The 23594-nt window shown below is 41.9% G+C and overlaps 1 protein-coding gene across 16 annotated transcripts in view; it reads right to left on the reverse strand.

The window, feature by feature from the left end:
* MARK3 (microtubule affinity regulating kinase 3) overlaps nt 1-22690 on the reverse strand; it is a 62796-nt gene extending 40106 nt beyond the window's left edge. For 5 of the 16 annotated variants that reach the window (XM_048307223.1, XM_048307220.1, XM_048307217.1 and 2 more), the window contains exons 1-4: nt 22062-22690; nt 13855-13893; nt 9278-9469; nt 3415-3468 (exon numbers count right to left, since the gene is read on the reverse strand). In XM_048307223.1, the coding sequence (XP_048163180.1) occupies nt 3415-3468; nt 9278-9469; nt 13855-13893; nt 22062-22112 (336 nt within the window). In that variant the 5' untranslated portion in view covers nt 22113-22690. The remainder of the gene's footprint in view (nt 1-3414; nt 3469-9277; nt 9470-13854; nt 13894-22061) is intronic. The other 11 variants (XM_048307231.1, XM_048307226.1, XM_048307228.1 and 8 more) reach the window with 5 other exon arrangements.
* Between the last annotated feature and the right edge of the window lie 904 nt (nt 22691-23594).

Consider the following 23594-nt stretch of genomic DNA (forward strand, 5'->3'; position numbering starts at 1 on the left):
CAAATGTTTCTAGGCAAAGACAAACATCCTTAGTCTGCCAAACAAATGGCTTTCAGCTTTGTTGTGGTCTGGTCCTTTGAGTGTAAGCCATGTCAGATACAGGAAAAGAACGACATTTAATTAATGCTGGGAGCCAAAAAACTGAAAAAAAAACCCCCCAATGAACCAGCAATGGAAGCTGGTTCTTTTAGGCCAACTCTCTTTGAACACAGCAAAAGACAGACTAGAAGTGCTCCTGCAGTAGCTATCACAAGACTGTCAATAACAAATTATTTTAAAACTACTGAAAAAGTTTGCTAAAAACTGAGTCAGTGCCAGCTGCAGAGCACCAACCTCTCCTGGTCACCTCTCTTAAAGGAGGAAGCTTTTCACAGGATGTTGTTCCAAGCCAGCTCAAGCCTGACCTGTGTATTAGGCTTCTCCTGGTAACTGCTCACTGAAATATGCCCTACATATAATAAAGAGCCTCAAGCAAAAAGCCTTCACACAATACAAGTTTGCCTCAAACTAAGCACAACTTGAAAACAGAAAGGGATACACATTACAAACAGAAAAGCCTGATCATTTTAAATTCTCATCCTTCTCTTGCATTTCTTAAAACACTGATTGACCCATGGTCAGAAAGGACATGAACCATGTTAAAATTGATGTTTAAGAACCCTCAAATGCTTTAACAATAAATATTGCCCAAGTAAGTGGCAAAACATCTGCACATAATGAACAAAAATATTTGGCTGAGGAGCCAAGTTCTAAAACAGGAAAATGAAAAGTGATTTAGTGCTATTACACAGGCTTGCTAAAAAAACCCTTGCATATAATGGCATTGCTAACTCAAAAGGAAAAAAGAAACACAACTATTTTTTTTTGTCTAGGAGGAAGTGAACTCTGTAGCATCAGCACTTGTTTGCAGTGAGACCAATACTCACTGGAACTGCGTACACAAGTCCATTTGTGGAGAACAGTGATTATGACTAACTCCACCAGCATGGGAAAAAACCTCTAAGAATTCCCTTTTCTTTCAAAGCAGGGAAGTACCGGTTACAGCTTCCTCTTCACTAAGCAAGAGCAGCAGAGCAGTCATTAGGTCCTAGAACAACAGTGAAGAGTAGCTGCACGTGGCTGCCACAGAACTTCCTCAGCAGCAGACAAGAAACCCGACCCTTCTCAAGAGCTGCGCTGCCAAGTACCATTATCAAACTGTCAGGGCTGCAGTGAGGGCATACCAAGAATTACTGCTCCGGAAAGCAAAGCAAGTCCTTAACAAGGTTAACTTCTTCCTGGCAGCTGAAGCATCGATGTGGAAGATGGAACACAAAGAAGTCAGAACTGGCAGCCTTTAATCACCATTTGTTTCCCCACCTAAGGATGACTTGGGTATGCAGCTACACCGCAGCTGAGACACTGTACACCACACCCTCTTCTGGGCACAGCCCTTCCCTCCTCACCATACCTCAAATATTTTATCTCTCTCTCCAGAAGTGCAAGATCAGAAGCACTTCCATCTTAGCTTCCCCTGCATCCACAGGTCGCGTGTGCAGTTGGCTCCAAAGGCACCGAGGGTGCGGCACTGCCAGCTGTGCTGGGGGGAAAGGGGCAAAGGCTTGCAAAATAAAAAGCCTTGGTCAGGCAAAGCTGGCAAGCAACATGTGCATTCACTCTCCTTACTATGGCAAGCAGGCATTTAATTTTAATAAAACTGCTTTCAGTTTTTGAATTGAAAACTGACATATCTTGCTAAATGTTTTCTGTGCTTGTACAACAAATGAGCTTAGAGAGGAAAGCATATTAGCGATTTCACTCCACAAATCTGATCTGATATCTACCCTGCTATTTTGTACTATTCTTCCAGACTCCCAGTTAAGAAATCCAGTGATTGACAAGATCATACTACAAATCACACTTTATAGTCTAATTTTATAAACTATAAATAAAAATTAAATTACAACAGAGATGGAGCCATGAGTGGACACTGAGCTGGCTGAAACCCAGTTACCAAAGGCCCATCATGTACACTTCCAGCTTGTGGCTTTATCAAGTGAACACCTGTGACTTGTAAAAGGTTTGTATTGTACCTTGATATGAGCTCAAACTGGCATTACAGCCCAATCTCAAGTAACACCATTTGAAGGACTATGATTTTACATTTTTAAGTGAAAACATGGCCTCTTTAGTTCTCTCTGACCATTCTTCCCACACCCTGATGTTTCCCCTTCATATCACACAGCTTTTGTTTCACTTTCAAGTCCTTCATGCATTTAACCTTTTTTTTTTCCAGTTGCAATCTGCCACAGAAATTTTATCTAATCCATTACATTATCTAATTTGCACTTTATTTTCAACCTGCTTACCCAGAAACCACCAATAACCTCAGGGACTAAGCTGCGAAAAAATCTGAGAAAAATGGAACCAGATTATCTACTTTTACCTGGTCTACAGAGTCATACAAAGTTGCTACCTGCTTGGGTGATGGAGCCTTTGTCTACAGGTTACTCTTTGCCTCTCAGCCCAATACAATGTAAGAAATTGTGTGTTTTTCCAATTTCCTTTTGCACCATTAATCTTGATAAAAACATCTAGTCACATGATCTTTTTAGTATTTGCATAAAATATATTCTCCAGTTTACCGTAGTTACCTTCTTTCATTTTGTTTGCAAGCAAATTCTGTGTGTTCTCTTGTTCAAACAGAAATATTTCAAGGGGGTTTTTATCAAAGTACTCAAAAGTAAACAAGAAGCCTTTGACTGCAGCACTTAAAAGGACAGAGTTAGAGAAGTCCCAAGTAAAAGTAACATTTAAATGTACTTCCTGCATGGACTCCCAAACAGACTGGCTTGCTTAATGAAAGAGCAGGGTTTATCACTCTGTACCAAAAAAGATAAGGCGATACAACAGTAACAGCACATTAAACATTCAGAGCTAGAGGGAAGAAACCAGAATAGCCATGGCCCAATTTGTTTCATACAACTGCATCACCTCTCCTGCTGCAAACTACACGAAAGGCACAGATAGTGCCTGGCCTTCAGTCCACAGGCAGTATTTTCAAGGCCAGTTTAAGAGGACAGAACATAAGTTTTGCATTTCTATGTTTAACAAGGTGAGTGGCATGGAGGAGACATGGGAGCATGACACCAAACCACAAACGTCCTCTCTACAGAGTCAGCTCTGCTTGGAAGACAAAGGAAGTGGCAAATACCACTGTTTGCTCAGTTTACAGCTCCGTACGAGCTCAGCTTGAACAACTGCAGGGTTGTCAAAAATATCTGTTACAAAACCAGCTATTAAATACAGTAGTCAGATGTGTGCAAAGGTTTGCAATGCTTCGGATTCTCCTGCACAGGCATTCAGGGTTAATGGAAGGAGGTGGGGAAGTGAACAAGTTATAATACAGTTGAAAGATTAAATGTAAAAACATACCTTTTGTAGACTAGTTGGGTTCAGCTGTGTTTTGTCAATTATTTTTATGGCAACCTAAAGGAAGAGTTCATGATCAGTATTTTCCACACGAACAATGCTGCGTTATTACAACATGCTCAAATCCAGTAACAGAAATGGAAAACATGAAAATTACACAAAAAATGCCTAAGTTCCTTCTGCAAATTATGTACTTGTATTTAAACTAGAAGCAGGAGAGTGGAAAAACCCTGGTATTTTAAGAATATTAAGAAGAGAATCTTGCTGAGTCTTTTACTTGACATTAAGACCATCACACTCATAGCAGTGGAAGCTCCAACATCAGACAGTGCCCCGATAGAGAGCAGTGTGCCTACAGATAATATTTACACAGTATAATTACACAACAGATTACACAGTAGTGACTGGGCATTGGCAGTTTCTAAAAACAGAGATTTCAGAGCATATTGAAAGCATTTCCACAAAAATTTGGCAAGAAGTAAGTTCATCTTTGGAAATTCACTAAATATTTGTGTCAATTTGCTCCCTGATGGGTATTAAAAAAAAGTATCACTTGGGAATCAACAAAAACACACTGGCTGTAGTACAACACTTTGGGTAAGTACATTCCTTTACTTGTTCTAATCTTTTCAGTAAATGCTGCACAGAAATATTAAAGAACCAAAAAAAAAATATCACAAAATAAGCAAAAGAGAAATTCTGTACCATGCTAACTGGTCAGAACCTGAAGATTTGAAGCAATGAATGAATAAGCAACAGAGACTTCAGTGCAATGCAATTTGGATATTGGATGAGGTAGAACAGGAAATGGGAATCTTTCTAGAATTACTTGCCAATTGGTATTTTTCCTTTCTAAATTAGAGACTAAACATACCAGAAGTAGCTCTGCAGAAGGAGATGGTGCCTCTCAAAGAGGCAAGATGCTGCAACTCAGCTGATTATAATACCTCACTGGTGCAAAGCAAAGGCCTTCAACTCCCCTTCAATTTTTGGCTCAAACAGTAGACGCTGCTCCTTCCCATGCCACAGCTCCCATATCCCTGCATCACTTTGTGCTATCTTTGTCACCTCATTAACTTGGGGTTGGCGACATATGGAATAAAGAATATCTTACAGCAAAGCCAATTTATATCCCTAAATTCAAGTGCAAAAACACAGGGATGGATCATCACGATGGAGGGGGTAAAGGGAACAGTGTTCAATGCTTGAGTGCATCATGGAATTATATAACAGATATGGTGTTTTCTGAAACTGATATTCAAGACTTATTCTGAGCTCTTCTAGATGCAAGATATGATGAGACATGACTGAGAAGCCATCTAAGAATGCTTTTACTTTGGGGAGTATTTTCTTCTAAGGCAAGCTACTGATATTAAAGATCACTATTTCCCAAGGCAAAATTCCATTGCAAAACCTTGAGAAATCACTTCAAAAATACAAACAAGAGAGAAAAACATTAAGCAATAGGTATTTTTATATTAGCAGCTGTGTTCGAAACCAAGAAAGATTTTTATCTCTACCTTTATGCCTGTTGTTAACTTTGTGACAATAGCTCAAAGTTATTTGCTTCCTGCAATCTCTTATAATTCCATGCTGGATGTAGTGACCACTGCCTTTGTCAAAAGCAGATAATGTTATTTGAAAGCGACCTGGTGTTCCAAGACTACCCAAGGCTGTTTACTTGGCAAATGCATTCCACTCAGAAAAGGTTGCATTTGTGTTCTGGGCTGTACCATTCTGGCCAATCTTTGAAAGATGTTAACTTCTTTGAACCCACAAAGTCTTAAGGTACTGTGTTTCTGCAAAACCAGCTCACCTCTCTCAGGGTGCACTTGGTGCTAGATGACCAGAAAGGTCTCTGACACTGTCAAACAAATTCAGCCCTCAGGATATAGGGAAGGTACAGACCTCAGTCTTTCAAAGGACAGACTCTCAGGCATGTTCAGTGCACTAATTATAGCCTTAAGGGCAGGATGAATTTAGAGAATTCCTATCCACATGAACACTGAGGGTACAATGTGTTAACATGGACTTTGAGAGCTTGAACCCATCATCAGAACAGGGAACAACTTCAGGTGCCTTGATAAGGTTTCCAAATCACAGGCAAAGGCAGCCAGCCCTCAAGAATAGTTCTGACAAGCCTGAGAAAGTTAAATGGAGAATTTTTAAAGTACAGTTAATAAAACGCTGAATTGCCTTTCAAAGCAGAAACTTTGCTCTTTTTCCATAAAGTGCATTTGGAATGGTTTCAAGTACTGTGAGCTACGGCCAATGCTGGAGGAATGCAAGTCCACCTACACTATTACACCGCTGCATCAGCCATGATACTCTGTGTGAAATCGTTAGTAGAATTAAAACTGAGTTTGCTTTCACCATTCACAATAACATGACTTAAAACATTCCTCCTACATGATTTGAATAAGGGAGTTAAAGAAATCAGAAGTTGGGACACTGAGCAAATTGGCCAAACTGCTACTATTCAGAATGTTTTCTCCCTCTAAAATTTCACTTTTTCCAAGAGAAGAACAGAAGGAAGATGACAATAGATTCCTTAGAGTCAGACTTGGATTCTGAAAGAATTCAGCCTCACTGGGAAACTTCAACTCCCTGGCTATTAACTGAACACACGTCTTCAATGAACAGAAGGATCCATAATAATTTTGGCCACCTCAGTAGGAGCAGAAGGTAGTCTTATCTTTTAGATTCATTTTGGCAAGTACAAAAAACTTGTCAGAGGAAATACCCTTTGATAAAACTACAACAGAAAATAACATGGATTGCAGTCAAAGAATTAAGAAAAGCAGATTGACAATGAAGACTTGTGGTTTCAAAAGGGCAGACAGCCTACAAATAACACTCTCCTAGGCAGAGGATCAAGAAGGATGGTGTGTCCAAACACCAGCTCTAATGCAGTGAAGCTAATCTCTGGCTATGCACTCCCTGCAAGACAATTCAACCCCCTCAAATCAGGCTGATGTTCTGATCATCCCCAGAAGGGCTAAACATTTCTTCCTTTCTGTAATTTGAAGACGGGCTCTCATCATGCATCCCACAGACACGCTAAAAATGGAAATGAAAAAGAGTCCTAGAACTTACTCCAGTTGGAAACATGAAATCTTCATCTCAAGCAACAGGAAAATTCACAGGGAAGGACTCCTGATGCAAGGAGACGAGCAACTATCCTAAAAGAATGCTTAAACAAACATCTCCTCCTCCCAGGAAGTGACAGAAAAGTGCTGATCTGCTTCAAGATTTGGAAGGTCCTCAGCACAGAGATATAAAGAATTGCCATAAAGTGAAACTGACATGGTCACTTAAAAGGACATTCAGAACAGAGACACAGATAACAACAAGATAAGTGGGGTTCAAAACCAGCAAGAACACAGCAGAGATGAAAACTCATTTAAGTGTAACTCCCCAAACTAAGCATTTAATTTAGGTTTTGATACATAAGATGGGAAAAAGAATAGGAACAAAGACAGGACAGGCAGCAGGAGCAAGTGTGTAAAGAAGGAAATCAGAAATTCAGAAAGCTAAGTGCCATCTGGCTGAGGCCAGGCTGATAATATGATCCTGAAATTCTTCCAAGAAGTAGGTTTTTAAAGAAGAAAGAAAAAAAAAAAAAGCATTCTTGCAGCACAGGTTCCTAGCATCTACCAAGAACAGAACAGAAGAGCAGGGTTTAGAAATGATCAGACAATTTTTTTTTCTGATTTATCATAAAATTCCTGAACTCGAAACTGGCAGGGAAAAACCAAGGAAACAGAAGGATTAAATGCAACATATTTTCCTACAGTTAATTGTACCCTATGGAAACACACAAGATATGACTACCTGGACTATTGCAAAGCCTCATCTAGGAGGCTGCATGGAAATTTTTCAACTAGAGAAGCTGAAAAGTGCACAGAATTGGGTTTTTTCCTAAAAAAGATGGCTAAAGAGATATTAGGTTGGAAATAAATGAGTAAGAGTTTTTCAAGGACAAGATTTTGGGACCAATCTTGTTTAATATTGGTATCAGCAACCTTGGCACAGGATGTCAAACCATAATGATTAAGTTTGTTGAAGGAGTTAAGAGGCACCATCAAATACAATGGAAAACTGATTTAAACAACCTTGGAGATGAGTTAGCAATGAAACCGAGATTCAACAACACACAAGGTTGGTGCTGTTGCTGATCACAAGCAAAACACATCAATTTAACAGCCACGAGAAAGGCTAGCACAGTCTAAAGTTTGATCAGTAAATACTTCTGTAAGGGCAAGGGTAAACTAATGACGTTGGGGAAATTGCTGTCCAGAATATTGTGAACAATTCTGGTCACAGACATCTAAAATTACCAACATTGTACAGTTCATTAAGCAAGCAGAGAAATTTTACTCATCTCTCTCTTAAGAAAAATAAGAAGTTTTAAATATCTTGAAGACATTTCTATAAAATTAACTTAGTTATTCCCTTCTAAGGAATGACACTCATTCCAATGATCACATCCCAGAAAGTGTTTATGCTCTGAATTGATTGAACCACATCAATTCCATGAGAGTGGAAGAAACTTAGTACATGAACATTTCCAAATTTAGCCAAAGATTTTACACTGTCCCCTTTATTTGTAGAAATTTCGAACAAAAATAATGAACCAGAGGTCAACGCAGTTATCTGCAAGGAAAAGAAAATGTACTTCGCTTTTTGCAAAGTGCGACACATCTCTATCTCCAAGTTCTATACCTATAATAATAGCAAAGAAACACTAACCAACTACTTGCATATCCTATCTTAAGTATCAGTAAAAAGGAGGGAACTTAAGTGGAAAGGAGTTAACCAAAAACTTTCTCAACAAATGAAAAGTAACTTTAACATCAGAAGACAACGGGAACTGTCAGCCAAAAAAAAAATCCTTCCCAACAGCTCTTGCAAAACGATGTCCCCTCTGTTCTTCCCTCTGTTCTTGCTACTGAACTGTGTATTAGCTCAGAAAAGAGAAATTCCCTTAAAGCACTGCAGTCAGCTACACAGCTTCTGTAAAAGTCCTTGCTGGTATCAGCAAACATTCACTTCATCAGACAGGTTTGGCAAGAAAAGGTCAGCAAGGTGTTTCTCCCTCTTTCAGTACTTAAGAGTTGCTTTAAATAAAACAGCACCAAGAAACACCATCTTGTAACAAGCAAACAGGACTACAGCTCACCAAATCAGAACCACCATTAAGTGCAAGTGATTAATTACATTGCAATGGCACGCAGAAACTAAAAAGGGAGCTGAGTTAGACTCCAAGAAGAGATGCAAGAGAAAGCTTGTCTATACTACACACATTGAGCAAACCGTCACTGACACACAAACTGTCTCTGAACCAACTGAAGCAACTTCCCAAAGCTGCCCGGCACTGCAGACACCCTGGGATGACCCACCCTAGGATTCTGGGGAGATACATTGCTTTGGCAAGAAAATACTGCATTTGGGCTACCTGGAACATAATTAAGTCAACATTCAGCTCTCATTCCCGACTTCCCCTCCAATACAGCCCAGCAGTATAGAGACACTAAGAGGCAGTCCTTCCCACAAGCTTATTTAATTGCTGTATATTGATCTGTTTTTCGAAAATGGAGGATTTATCCAAGAATGTTAGTAGCAAACTTTAACATAATTCAGCTGGACAGAGAATTTGTCAAAAATACAAATTTAAGAAACCATTTCCAAGGGAAATTGTTTTCTAATCATTACTAAAAATTAGTTTTCAATTTCTGCTTTTTTCTACATCAGTGGCAATATCTCTAGTAAAATGTGCTCTATCTCACAGGCTTAGATGATGCTATTCCAAGAGAACCTTCACACCTACAGCAACTCACTGCTGTTTACACCCATACCACTTTACCTCTCTGCCAGTTAGGATGTGCCTTGCCAGTTTCACTTTTGCAAAATTCCCCTTTCCAATTGTTTTAAGGAGTCTGTAATTTCCAATATGTGGCTGCTCATCAGCACAGGAGGCTATGGAGTTCCTGCAGCGAGCTCCAGAGCGCCCAGTTCGAGAGGAAACTTCCTGCCGTCCATCTCCATGGGACGTGTGCTGCAACAAAAACATACACGGGTAAGGCTGAGGAATAAAGACAAAACACATCAGTGATGAGAAGCATACAACATTCAAAAACATCAGCAATGCCTTTGAAGAAACCTTCAAAGGATCCAACTCCAACTTCACGTTCACACTGAACTTTGTTCTGATGGGGGCAATAAAGTGGTGCCCAGTTCACAATACAATATCCACTTCGTCACCTGGTAAAGACAGTGGAACATCACCTGCACTGCAGCAACAGTTGAGCATTTTTAAGTAACTTACATGGACTGCCAGATCAGTTATAAAACATGGAGGTGTTTGATATTATTTCCCATTTGCATTACTGTGCCTAACTAGTGCAGGAAAGCCTTTGGAAAGGAAACACAAAAAAAGCTTTTCCAAGAGCACAAATTTTTAACCTTTACTGGACAACTTATACTAAGCTAATAAAAGGGTTTTTTTCTTTCCTGCGGTACTAAACTTGTGTTCCTACAGATCCACTTGACTGAAAATATCCAGGATGACCTGGAGAACAAGGGAAGAAATCTTACCTAATGTACAGAAACCCTGGATATTGATAGGCTGAAAACCAATTACAGAGATCTGACTGCAATCTGTTAAGTTCCTTTCACTCCGTTTCCCTGAACAGCTACTAATTGCAAAAAAGAATGGTTATATATTGTATCTGTAACAGTCTTTACTCTTTAGATCGAATGGTTAAGATTAAAGTATTTTTTAATTTCCTGATAGGCTGTTTATGAAAGAGCAGGTGCCCTCCTATGTTCTTAAATCATGGTTGAGCTCTGTACAGCAATCATACTAATTAAAGTATTAGTTAGAAATGCTCAGGAGCCTGCAAATGTGGAGCAAGTATCTGTGTCCACCAAAGATGACACGTTAAACTCATAATCACCCCAGAAACCCCAGATCTTGCTCTTCTACTACCACTCCTCTTGCTGAAACCCAGTGGGGACAACCAAGAAACTGGCAGACAGCAACACTCAGTCTGAAAATCACTGTAGCATGAGGATGAGATCACACCTCAAGAGCTAACAACCATGGTCCAGGCACAAATGAACAAATCCAAGCTTGCATGACACTTGGCAAGTTTCACTTGCCTGATGTAACCTTGTGACCATATACTCTCACATCTTAGGTTCCTTGATTTGTTAATTTGAGTGCAACAGCTGTGATCAAATTATTTTTAAAAACACATTCACTTAATTTAAGAAATGCTACTGATAAGAGCCTATGGCAACTCCTGGAAAATTGTTTCAATAGTTACTATTTTAAAAAACCACACACAATGTTTTAGTATCAATCTGGCTTTAGCTTCTCCTTACTGCCTGGCTACTGCATTGCCACTAGATTTCTACTTCCCATAGAGGTACTTAATTTCTGTGACCACAATACCCCTTCACTTTAGTAAGTGATATGTACATTGAGCTCCCTAAACAGGCTGCTGTACAAACGATTAAAGACAAGGAAACATTTCCTGTACTTCCATTCAGAACCCTCCCCTATTTTTCCAACATCTTTTTGTGGTGTTCATGGTGGACACAGACCCACTATACCAACAGTAGGTGCAACAGGACTGAACACAGAGGCTGCATCTTCTGTTCAACACCCCACTGATTTCACAGGGGCAGAACTAACTCTCTTTGCAGAAGACTGTCTGTACCTGACCACCAAACACCAACCCTAGCTCTTTCAAGAATTATTGCTTCCCATTCCTGGATCCTTACATGCACGATCACATTTGGCTGAAGTGAAATGCAAAGTTTCCCTTCATGCAGAGTATCAAGTGTTCCTGATGAGTGGCCCATCCTGCCCTATTTCATATTCTAGCAATTTTATCCCAGTTTTCAGGAGCAAGAGAACATGTTTCTTCCAAACCACTAATAACTGGCATACGAACAAGAAGCACACCTGTTCAATATCCAGTAAAAATTCAAGACTTGGTAATAATTCAGTGTTCTCAATAATATCTTGGGACCTACAACAACTGGGTAAGTGTTTTATCAATCAGTAATTCTCAAGGAGAGGAAGGACGAGCAATCAACAACTGAAGGAACTATTAAAGCCAGCGAAACCCTATATTAACAATTTCAGTATTTTGCATGTCCTTAATGTCAGGCTGGTGCTGACTGTTCATGCCATTTTAGCCACCCCTGTGTGTACTGGCACAGCAACGTCAATCCTCTGTATTTCCCTAAACTTTGACTTCTAACAAACCTTGCAACATACAATGCAGAGAACTTCTCTGTCAGCTCCGTTTGTACCTTTTAGTGTCAAATTATTCAGACCAGCTAGAAAAAAGCAGCAACTGCTGATGCTAGATGCTAACATCCTCCTACATTGCTACCCCTGGTGATCAGGGACCAGGATGTTCTGTACAGGGCCAGGAGGATATTTCTTGGATATATTAGAGGAAGGTTCATTTCAGTTCAAGTACAGCATCCCAGGAATACAACTGTACTACTTACATTGCACTTCACAGAGTTGATAACTTTCCTCAGAAAAAGAAGCATATCAGAACTATTTGAACTACAACCCTTCTACACCTGGGCACTCAGCATAAGCTGGCTTAAGTAGGAGCCAGACTGCCTCCCAGCAGGGCTTGTTAGCTTAGGCTCTCCAGCAGACAGATTGAACAACTTGAATTCAACTGCTTTTGAACCACACAGCTGACTCTGAAAACAGAGTAGCTGTGCTGTCTTGTGCTTGAACTAAAACACTGCTAGTCCTGAGCTAGCCTAAGAAGCAGTTGAGATGTGGGCATCAGGTACCACATATACCCAAGCCAGAAAACAGGTTAGACAAAATCGATTGTACTCATACCCTACTTCACATAAACACTATCAGGCAAAAGAAAGATCCTGTTATACTAACAAACTGTATTCCACATAGTAAACCACCCAGTTAATGTGTCTTGGGAGCTTCACTGTCCTCTTGTTGAGAAACTACTTAGTGTGTCCTATAATTTTTTTCATGCTTCCTAGTTTTGCACTTAAAGGGAGGAATTAACAGCTGTGAACTAATTTATCGACTAGGGTTGATAAACTGAACACAATCTCCTTGTATGGAGGTTTGCACTTCCACCCTAACCCAGATTATTTCTTTTCAAGAATATGACTTTTTTCAGCCGTGGGTTTTAAGTATCAAGCTGTGCGTTCCTAAGCAGTTCAGTTCTCTCCAATTGACTTGCTCACAGCCATGTTTCGCTCTGTAGAAATCCAGCCATTTGCAACCATATCTAATTTAGACTATGTTCCACTTTACATAAATAAATCTATCAGCAAGTCCTTCCTCTGTCAGTTCCATTATTATACTGGATAGACAACAAGCTTTCTAAAAACCACAGAAAACAGATTGTCCATTTCAACATGGATTTTCTTTTGCATATGGAAATGAAGGAAGAGCATAAACTCAAAACTGAATGAAAGTGTTTCTTCCAACCGAATCATTTTCAAGAAGCCATGATAGGCAGATGGAAAGCTCAATGGTGTGGGCAAAAAGCAAAATATAGGTGGTCCAATAAAAGCTCAAATCATGCATTGGCTTGTATAGCATCTGGCTGTACTCAAGTACTTCCCAGGGCAGTTTCCTCAGCAAACAGATTAACAGCGCCAATCTCAGCCTGGAGAAATGGTAATAGCATCTTCTGCACTCCAAACTGAGGTGCAGGTCTTCGCACCCTCAAATCTGCAGATTTTGCCTCCCTCACTACACTGACCCCCCCCCAAACTCTGTTTAATTTCAGGCTTCTTCTCCAGGTCCACAATTTATATGGTTTTAAGAAGGAACAGGGTTTGTCTTAAAAATGTAAGATTTAAAATAAGCGTGTGTTTATTTGTATTAAGTTTCCAAACACTGTGGTAGGTGAGTAGAAGCACCTCTCCTGGAGGTGCTTTCTGTGTAAGAATAACACTTGCTAATGAACTCACCATGGCTGAATGATTCCCAAAATATCTGTCTTCGTGCAAAGCAAGACCATTACACTGTAGAGGGAAACTGAAGCAAGGAGATTGGGTACTTTGTGTGACTTCAGGTTTGCCAGTCACCACCTCTTTTAAAAGTTTCCTGAAATCCACTCATGACAAGAAAGCCCTTTCTTCGGTATCTTGGCATGCATCAGATCCCATTTAAAAATCTTTTAAACACTTCAAAGGTTTGTTCTTTTTTTTGCACCATCCATTTTCAAGCTACCAGGACAACCTTTGTCATTAAAAAAAAACCCAAACAAAACATTTTTCTCCTCCTCCCCTCAGCCCCACCCTATTATTACTCAACCCAGAAGGAAATGAAGTAAAACATCTCCGTTTGTGAGAGACCTTATGGCAAGGAAGGGACTGAACCCAAGACCAACTACATTTGGAACACAACACAAAACCCACCTTTTCGCAAAAGCCTTCCCCCAATGATGAGCCGACATCCTTTCATAGCCAGATAATGATTAGCATGAAGAGAAAGAAAAAAAAGGAAAAAAAGTAAAAAGCAAATGAAGTATGAGGGTGTCAACAACTGAAATCTTTTTGGTAGATGTTAGTTTTATCCAGTATTGTATGGTTTCAGGTATCTTAACATTCAGAGTGTTAGAAACACACAGGGCAGGGCATGACTAGTATCAGGGTTCTTGTACTGCTTAAGAAGGTGCCAGAAGTTGAGGAAAAACCTGAAAGAGACAGAATCTGATATCCATTTGAAGAGCTGAAAAACAGTAAGAAATCAGAATGTCCAAGACCTGCAAAAATCAATGTTTAATTACAGTAAATAGGAAACTCTTTCTGAAATGGGGGGGTACAAATGGCATTAACTTTTTAAAAGTATGTATTTAATACAATAGTGAGAACTAGCTTATGATCAGCCAAAATGAACTAATAAAATTTAATCTTACTAAAGTCTCTAGGAATGTTTATTACCTTAGCTGCTACCTTACCTCTGTATGAAATAGTACAAAGTGATATTACAGAATTTCTTGGAAAGCTGTCAAGACTAGTAACTATCATGTCAGCCTCATTTCATTCAGCTTTTTTAACTGTAATAAGAAAAAACTACTTAAAACCTATAATGTTAATAATGTAAGCATTCCAGGACATGATGAACATTTGAGACACTAGATTGCTTCATTACCTTAGCCTGGGCACACAATATATAAACACATGGTAATCTCTGGCTGTGTACTCCCCACCAGCACTCGTATTTATAGAAAAACTTACCAGGAAACATACCATAGCTTGTTTTTTTAAAAAACTCAGAAATATTTTAAATCAAACATGTCAAGACAAAATTTCACTGCAGCGCTTCCTAACAATGTGTTGTATTTTATTTCCCATTCTCATTAGCATCTTTAAGAACACACAAACTGCTGAGTACTACTCAGTGTAAAAAGGCAGCCCTAAGGATATGCGCAGAGGTAGCATCTTCCTGAGCACAGATATCCCTGAACCAGCAGAGCAGGGCATCCTGCAACTGCTGACGAAGGAATTCTACTGGGAAGTCAAAACAGAGACTTACGTTTCTGGCAGCCACCAAAAGGTGCCACAGCAAACACTCAACCACAATTGTTTATATACCAGTTACTGCTCTGGGATTCCCTAAATAATCATGTATTATAAAATATTATATTATTTTCCTAGATTATAAAACAGGAACATGTCAGGTGAAGATGTCCTGTACTTGTCCTGATTTTACTTCCCTCCTACCAGTGACCAAGGCACAAATCAGGATATGGAGTGAGGTGGATTTTGTCAGACCCAGTATGCATATGTTAATGTTTGCATAACCAATTATTTGCTTCCAACACATATAATTAAAAGGCAGTTTTTAGACTAGCTTGCTCCATAATCAATCTTAAGGGTAAACAGTCACAGCTTCCATCTCACAAAATTTTAAAGGATCTCCTACACAGAAAAATGCTATCCACCTAAAGTGGCACTGAAGTTATCAACCCACGAGGGCAGATTTATTCACTGACATGGGCTACAGCCCAACCATTATGGATGTTGTGATCAAGTGGAACAACTCAAAGGGTCAGAATTCATCAAGGGAGACAAAGCAGACCTTCTAGAAATACAATAAAATGTTAAGGGAGAGAAAACACTAATTTGGATGCTTCCATTGTGAAAAGGGGAAGATTTCACTGTGCAGTTCTCAGCCTATCATAGTGTTCATTCATGTAATTGCTATGACATTCATGAAAATGAGTGGCTATTTTAATTAGGTCAGATCTGTCAAACCGCCAGTTTAAAGGGGGAACCTGAAGAGTAAACAGGCTTTAGCACATGGAAGCTATACATCTGACACACATTTCCTAATTCCTCCACACCTCAGTGAGGAAGGCAAGATTAATGAAAAAAAACCAGGAGTAACACTCAGGACATAGCAGCTTCAGCTCAAACTGAGCACAGCAATGCAACTCCCTACAGTGGGCAGGCTGATGGAGCCAGACAGTAGGGATACAGAACACTTTCACCTGGCAGAGGGAACACTGCTACCCAAAGCAACATTTGCACACTCCTAATTCTGGCTACTGACCAGCAGTGGGAACTGCGGTGGGAATTGCTAGTGACAAGTGCAGCACTGCCCTGAAGACCAGAGTGGGGAAGTGCTGACAGCAAAGCACTAACAGTCGTCAGCAAAGGAAGGATGCTCCCCCCGCAGACAAACAGGGTCTGGCTCAAGGGTCCTCCCATGTAAAACCACTACAGCCTCTGCAATGTGTTTGGCAGGATTTGGTTCATGGTCTATACAGCATATGAAAGAGAGTGAATCTGTAATTCCATGATTAGCACTGAACAACACAACAGTGAAGAAATCCTGCTTATATAATCAAAAAGATAAGTCTGGTGCCGGTTACAAAAGCTCTTTAAAAGCTCTTTTGTTGCTTCACATTATCAAGATCTAACATTCATCATATCTTTCCAGCCAAAGTTCCTTTACTGCTGATTAAAATGGATATTTATTGACATCAGCCTGGGGAATAATAGCTAAAGAGCCAACCATATTCTGTTCTTCATCAACAATACTGCCAACTAAGTTTTTTCCAGAATCATCACTGTCAGTAATTACATGCTAAATAAAAAAGAAAAAAACCCAACCACCTCACAGTTGGTTTTCAAAAACCACATTGAGCTTGCAGATAGAAAACTTTGCTTAGGCTTTAACCCTGCAGGAACAAATTTTATTTGAAAGTCAATTTCTGTTTATATGTATTTATATACGTACAGAGCTCAGCAACTTGCTGCTTTATGGGGCAAGAATTCCTCTTAACCCAGGGGTTTCATCCTTATCACAGGTGTACTCAGTATCTTTCAGGTTTATATTTTAAGAGCAGTATGCACCTATTTATCATATGTTCTAAAGAATTTTAGTGGCAGATGATCTCCACACTAAGCAGAGCCAACCCTGATATGCCATGAGCCTAAAAAAAAAAGTGACCTCCATTTTTGATCTGGCTGACACCCATGAGGCAGCATTACTTGACTGAAAAGAAGAGGAAGTTGCAGACACATGCTACTTATATATCATATGAAATGGAGATCGGGAGAGACAAATGCCTCCACTCTTTGAATTCCTTTGACTTGAGTCACCTGAGACATGTTGTCAACAGGAACTGTCCGCTTACATCAACATGAATATGTCTTTTGGCTAGAACTAAAATGGAGAATCGAGCAGGTAAGGATACCAGGTGAGTGGGTAACAAAGGCAAGGAAGTCTATGAAGTTCAATGTACTAAATACTCTATTTCCTCTCATTTATTTTCTTTCAGCAATTCCTGTAGTTGTGTTCTGTTTTTCAGATTGCTACTTCTAAGGCCACAATTTAAGTCACATTCAGTGCTACTAATGAATTAAGTCTAACTTTGTTAACATTTTCTGAAGTAAGGTCCCGCAACCTATTTCTGAGTTATTGAAATAATGTAAAAAAGGGAAAAAAAAAGTTTGTTTCCAGGAACAAAAAATCGCCATTTGCAGTTGTAATTACGTATCTGTTATTGAACTAATGTAAAAAAAAGGAAAAAAAAAAGGTTATTTCCAGGAACAAACCATCCCAATTTACACTGTCATAAATATGTATCTCTGTTTGTAGATGTAACTCAAGTTACCTTAGCCCTAGAGTGCTGTGCTATGACTGGCTTAATTCAAACCAAAACAAAAACACTAGGAAGCATTTCTAACCTTCCCCACCTGCACTGGACATTGTGTTTGCAGCCACAGAATGGAGATAACCCCACTTTTCTCAAGGGTTTATAGCAGTCAGATCAGAGCTGACCAGACCCGTCACACAGCCCCACAATAATTAATGCTGGCACAAACCGCGGGTGGGAAGAGGCATCCGAGGCTGATGCCCCCAGCAGCCTCCCATCAGTGCGAGCTGACTGAAACCAACTGATTAAACACCACAGCACAGGCTGTTCAGCACAGCTAAAAATTAAATGTCTCACTGTAAAAATGTGAAAATCCTAGCAGCTGGTGACTCGCAATGTCGCACAGCCTCACCAGGTATCTTCTGAGTACACAGTACCAGGCCTATCAGGCATCAGCATTTTTTTCTGCTCTGGGGAGTTCTGACACTAAGAAATACATCCCAGCTGAATTCCTAAAATATTTTTTATTTATAGTTATTTTGCCACCTTCCCCTGACTTAATTCAAACCAGAACATTTATTACAACTGGTGAAAAATATGGAAGAATGTAGATGGTCCTGTAGAAGAAAATCTGTCACAACTCTTGGCCACAGGAACCTCAGTCCCTTCTTTAAAAAAACCCACAGGATTTCATGCTACGGAAGAAAGCATTCCAATTACAGATCTATTTGTAATAGGAGAAGACTGATAAATAATACATAGAACAATGCAAGCTTGCATATTGACTGCAAATGCTCTAATGCATTTCATAGTTAATTGGTAATAAACCAAGACATACTACACTAACTTTCCCAGTATCTTAAAATACATTTCTGTACCTAACCCTGCCTTTACTAAATTATTTTAAATAAAAAGGGTGATACTTCTGCTGCACAGAATCCTTTTGTGCAAGCACAGTTGCCATCATGCTGGCATTTTTCAATAGCAAATTTTTCACATTAGGCACAGTCATGGAGATAAGAGTGTATTTTAGTCTTGCTTTTCCTCAAATTACTTAAATTTTTAACTCAGATTGGCCTGCAAAACCAACACATTCAAAACAGTTACCCTTTCTCCCCCCAAAAAAACACAGCTGTGCAATGAACACAGAGGTTTTAATTAAACTCTTTAATCCAAGATTTTTCTTTTCTATTTCATGCTGTTAAAAGAAGTAATCTTCCAACCTCCATACCACCTGTATTTCCTTGTTTCTATCTATAGTTTGCTATCATCTTCCCACTCTTTGAATATTTTTTTTAATGAATAGTTATCCTACTCCTCACAATCTTGCTCCTTCTGCTCCTATTTCTTTGTCACTGGTTGTCCTCCATCCTGCCATATGCACATTCCTCTGTGACTCCTCTCATCTTTTGTTTTCCACCTTCTATCTTCCTTTCCCACAGTGTTTCCACACTCTTTTCTCCTCCATCTTCTCTCCCTTCCTTCTCATCACTAGTAAAACAGGTTTACTCATTCTTCTGTCATCTGAAGTCCTTCTTCTGTGGCTATCCTGTCTCCCAGATTTGCATGAAGGAGGTCTCTGCTGTCTCTGTTGCTTTCTCTCTCACATGTAGGATTATTTCAGATATTTCTGAAAAAGATCTGATCCTCTCCTGCACTTCTGTCCCCTAAGCAGCTGGCAGCCACTCATGCACAAGACACGGCCAGAGAGGAGCTGCTCTGTCTCTGCAGTGAGGAGCCAGCTCATCGCAGGCCAACAGCCAGCTTCCAACTGTCCAAGTGTGAAGTTCCTATGATCACAGATCATCTGGGATGCCTTTCCTCTCAAAACCAGGTGACTCGGAGCCAAATTCTTTAATCTCAAAGGCACTAAGGGCTTGGTAGCTCTGAGTAGCTTTTGGGGACAGTCACTGTGACAGTATTTCCACTTCAGCATGTCTTGATAAGAAGCCTTAGGAAAAAAAAATAAAAATCAAGTACTGGCAATTACACCTTTTTTAATCAACAGGACCTGCCAACGGCTGAACGTGGTTAACTGCAAGCACAGACAATGATAATTTACACTCACTGTCATTCTGGAGGCTAACTTCATTTTCAAAACTGCAAGTATAGGCATGGATAAGCTATGATCAGCACACTTCAACCAGATTCAACACCAGCCAAGCCTTTGTCAGCAGTGGTAACCTTCCAAGCAGAGAGAAGGCATTAATGGGGTCCATAACCATGGCCCAAAGGCGAGCTGAATACCTTGACACCTCCTAAGCCGCTTCAAAGAGTCCTCTGAATATTAACTAATTAGACTTCTCTTATGTGAAAGAGAATGAATCAAGGTTCAATTTACTTGCCAATACAACACACCCAGATTTGGGGTAGAAGAATAGCTAGCTGAAGTATCAAAATTATTGCATTTGGCATTAAAAAAGAGACCTGATGTTCACAGCTGTAGGGGTAATTCACACAGACTAAATGTTAGATTTAAATTTAGTTTTTAAGCAAGGCTGAACAGAAGACAGTTTGGTAAATTTCTAGACAGGTGATGGCCAAAACATCAGAGAACTTCCTGAGGAATATGGTATCGCACTGGGGGGGGGGGCTTGGCTCGCTGGATCTGGTGAGTTACTTGGATTAATCACGCCCTGTCAATGTCACTACCCACAGGTATTTCTGTGGACACCAGCACAGAATACAGCAATTGAAAAATATGCCTTATTCTAAACCTAAGGCAATTCATCTGCAAGCAAGACAATCCATGTATGTCAAATTATGAAGATAACTAAACAGAAGTGTTAGACCAATATTTTGAAGTGAGAACAAGGTGCCTTAAGTGGAAGACATGTAAAAATCTAACTTCAAGTGCTAGAACACACAGCTTGTGAATAATTATGTCTCCTCGAGTACATATTAAGTCTTTCCACTGTTAAGTTATCCACAGTTGAGTCTGAATTAATTGGGGAATCTGATCTGAACAGTTTCTAAAATGGTTTACTATGTGGCCTCCATACATTCACATGAAGCTTGAAAACCCCAGTCAGGTTTGTTATACACGAAAACAATTATCCAAATAAACTCTGCATAGTATTTTGTAGAGTATGTTTCAACTTCAACTCTCCCCATGGCATAGGAAGGGCCGCATAATATTTTAATTATTTTCTTCCACAAGACAGGAAGCTCATTGAGATTTTACAACCAAATATGCTTAGTTGGCTTTTTGCTCAATTCAGCCCTTAGCCTGCAGGTTGCATGTAGTGCTAAAACAAATAAAGATCACAGAAGTCAGAAGTGCCTATTATGTCAATAAAATCTAAATCCCTAGTAATGCAGTAATTGTTCCATGCAGCATGTTTTCTAACGCTTTGTCTGGTCTTGTTTTAAACAATGGGGCTACCATCACTTTTCTCGGACTATTTATGGTCTGGAACAATCCAACAGTTTTTCCTGATCTTTAACCAAAGTTTCCACCTTTTATGCCAGTCCAAAACATAAGAAGCCCTTGCGCAAAAAAAAATAGAAAAGCCTCCTCCATCAACCTTAGCATCTATCTTGTAAAGAACAATCAGATAGCCTTTACAAAAAGCTGAATACAAAGTTCACCGATCAACTCATTTCAGACTACACTGAGTGACAACTCCCTTCTGTTTATCATTTGGGGACATGTCACAGCCCATGCAGAAAATGGTCAGACAGGATATACCAGGATCAAGTAAGTTTTAACTTAGGAGAAATATAGTTTCTATCTGCAGAAAGGGAGTCTCCTGCCGAGCTTCGTTTGTTGCTATATGCTCATGTGGTAGGACTACTTTTTTTTTGTTGTTCTTTCTTCCTTTAGCATACGACCTTTGTGACTGACTTAATCTTGTAAATAAAGTGTCAATTCCTAAACCTTGGCTTTGTCAAGGTAAAAAAAAAAAAAAAAAAGGGGGGGGGGGAATAGTGTAAAGGGAATAGGCTCCCTTGCGCGAAGGGCAATTCCAATAAAGAAACCCTTTTAATGTAATCTGAACAGGTGACTAGCCTAACAGCGTCATTACCATCGGGAACCCTGCAAATTAAGCAGGGAAGAGGCCTATTATCTAGGTCACCTAGCCCACCCCTAGCCAAGCTGAATTATTCCCATCTGTTTACCAGAGGTTTATTCGGGTGCTTTAGCAGTTAAGTTTGCATATCAGGAGAAGGCAGCAGCCCCCCAGAGCTCCCCTCCCCACCGCGAATCCCCGTTACCGACATAACCAACGCGATCCTCCCCACCCTGCCACACTCGAATAGTACAGGGGGAATTAAAGAGGGGACACCGGCTTTGGGAGGGGGAGGGATGCCCGCAAACGCCACGGAGCAGGCGAACCGTGCTGTGGAGGGGTTAAAAAAAGAATCAATTCAGAATAAATCGGCAATTTGGGCAGCGTAGGGGCGGCGGGCGGTTGCTGACAGCGCCCCGCGGGGCGATGCCCCCGCGGCGGGGCCGGGCGCGGTGCGGGGCCGGGCGCGGTGCGGGGGGTCCCCCGCGGCCGCGGTACTCACGTTCTCGGTGTCGCGCTCGTTCACCGTGGGCAATGGAGTCCGAGTGGACATTTTCCCTCACTCGGGCGGCCGCGGCGGCGGCGCGCACAGACACACACACGGGCCCCGGGCTGCGCGTCTGCTCCGAGATGGTGGTCGCAGGGAGCCACCATGAAGGACGAGGTGCCTGGCGGGGGGCGGCGTCGCGTCGGTGCCCCCCCACTAGATCCTCCTCGGGGAGCGGAGCGGCCTCGCCCCCTCCGAGTCCTTCGGGCTCATCCTACAGCCGGGGTCCGCAGGGGTCAGCAGCGGGGAGGGGGTCGCCTCATCCAGCGGAGAGTGGATGGAGCCGAGGGAAGGGATGGAGCCGAGGGAAGGGAGGCGGCGAGGGAGCGGCTCCGGGGGGGAGGGGGTGAGCGCAGGGCGGGCGGGTGGAGGAGGCAGCGGGGCGCCGCACAGCCCGGCTTCTCTCCGCTGCCGCCGGGGCACGGCTAGCGCAGGCCCGCCGCCCGGGGGTCTGCCCTCTCCTTCCCCCGCCGGGGCCCCGCTTCACCGCGCCGCCGCTCGCATCGCGACCCGCCCCAGGCTCCGAGAAGGCCGGCGCCCCACGGGCTGCCGACGGTCGGTGGGTGCCCGCCCGCCGCTCCCTCCCTGCCTGCCCCCCGCCCGCCCCACTGCCGCTCCCGGCCGAGCCAAGATGGCCGCGCTGCTCCTCCGCGCCAGCCCAGCGCCGACATGAACCGGAAGGTCCCGCCCCCCGCCCGGCGTGTGCGGGGGCCTCGGGGCCGGGACCGGCTCTGCCCTCCGTGCCGGCCCCGCGTCCTCCGGGGATCGGCTCTGCCCTCCGTGCCGGCCCCGCGTCCTCCGGGGATCGGCCCCTGCCCTCCCTGCCGGCCCCGCTGTCCTCCGGGGAGCGGAGTAGCCCCGGGGCGGCACAGCTTGGAGGGGGGTTCGTCTTTGTGAGACCCCCACCTGTAGCAGTGCTTACAGTTCTGGTGTCACCAATACAAGGAGGATATGGAACTGTTGGAGCAAGTCCAGAGGGGACCTCGAAGTTGATAGGAGGACTGGAGCATCTCCCCTAAAAAGACAGATCGAGAAAGTTGGGGCTGTTTAGCCTGGAGAAGAGAAGGTTGTTTGGGGAACTCAGCAACTTTCCAGTGTCTGAGAGGGACTACAGGAAAGCTGGAGAGGGACTCTCCATCAAGGACTGTAGCGATAGGACAAAGAGTAATGGGTACAGATTGAAAGAGGGGAAAATTAGATATTAGCGAGAAATTTTTTACTGTGAGGGTGGTGAGGCACCAGAACAGGTTATCAGAGAAGCTGTGGATGCCCCATCCCTGGAAGTGTTGAAGCCCAGCTTGGATGGTGCTTTGAGCTATCTGGTCTAGTGGGAGGTGTCCCTGCCTCTGGCAGGGGGTTGGGACTCGGTTCTTCCAACCCCTTAACAGTCTGTGATTTTATGATTCTACAAAGAGCCCCTCAGGGAGCTGCAGGCCCCCCAGCGTGAGAGGAGATGCGAACTGAGGTGGGGTGGGGAGCTCAAGTGTT

The sequence above is a fragment of the Corvus hawaiiensis genome, chromosome 6, assembly GCF_020740725.1.
Source record: "Corvus hawaiiensis isolate bCorHaw1 chromosome 6, bCorHaw1.pri.cur, whole genome shotgun sequence".
NCBI classification, from domain to species: domain Eukaryota; kingdom Metazoa; phylum Chordata; class Aves; order Passeriformes; family Corvidae; genus Corvus; species Corvus hawaiiensis.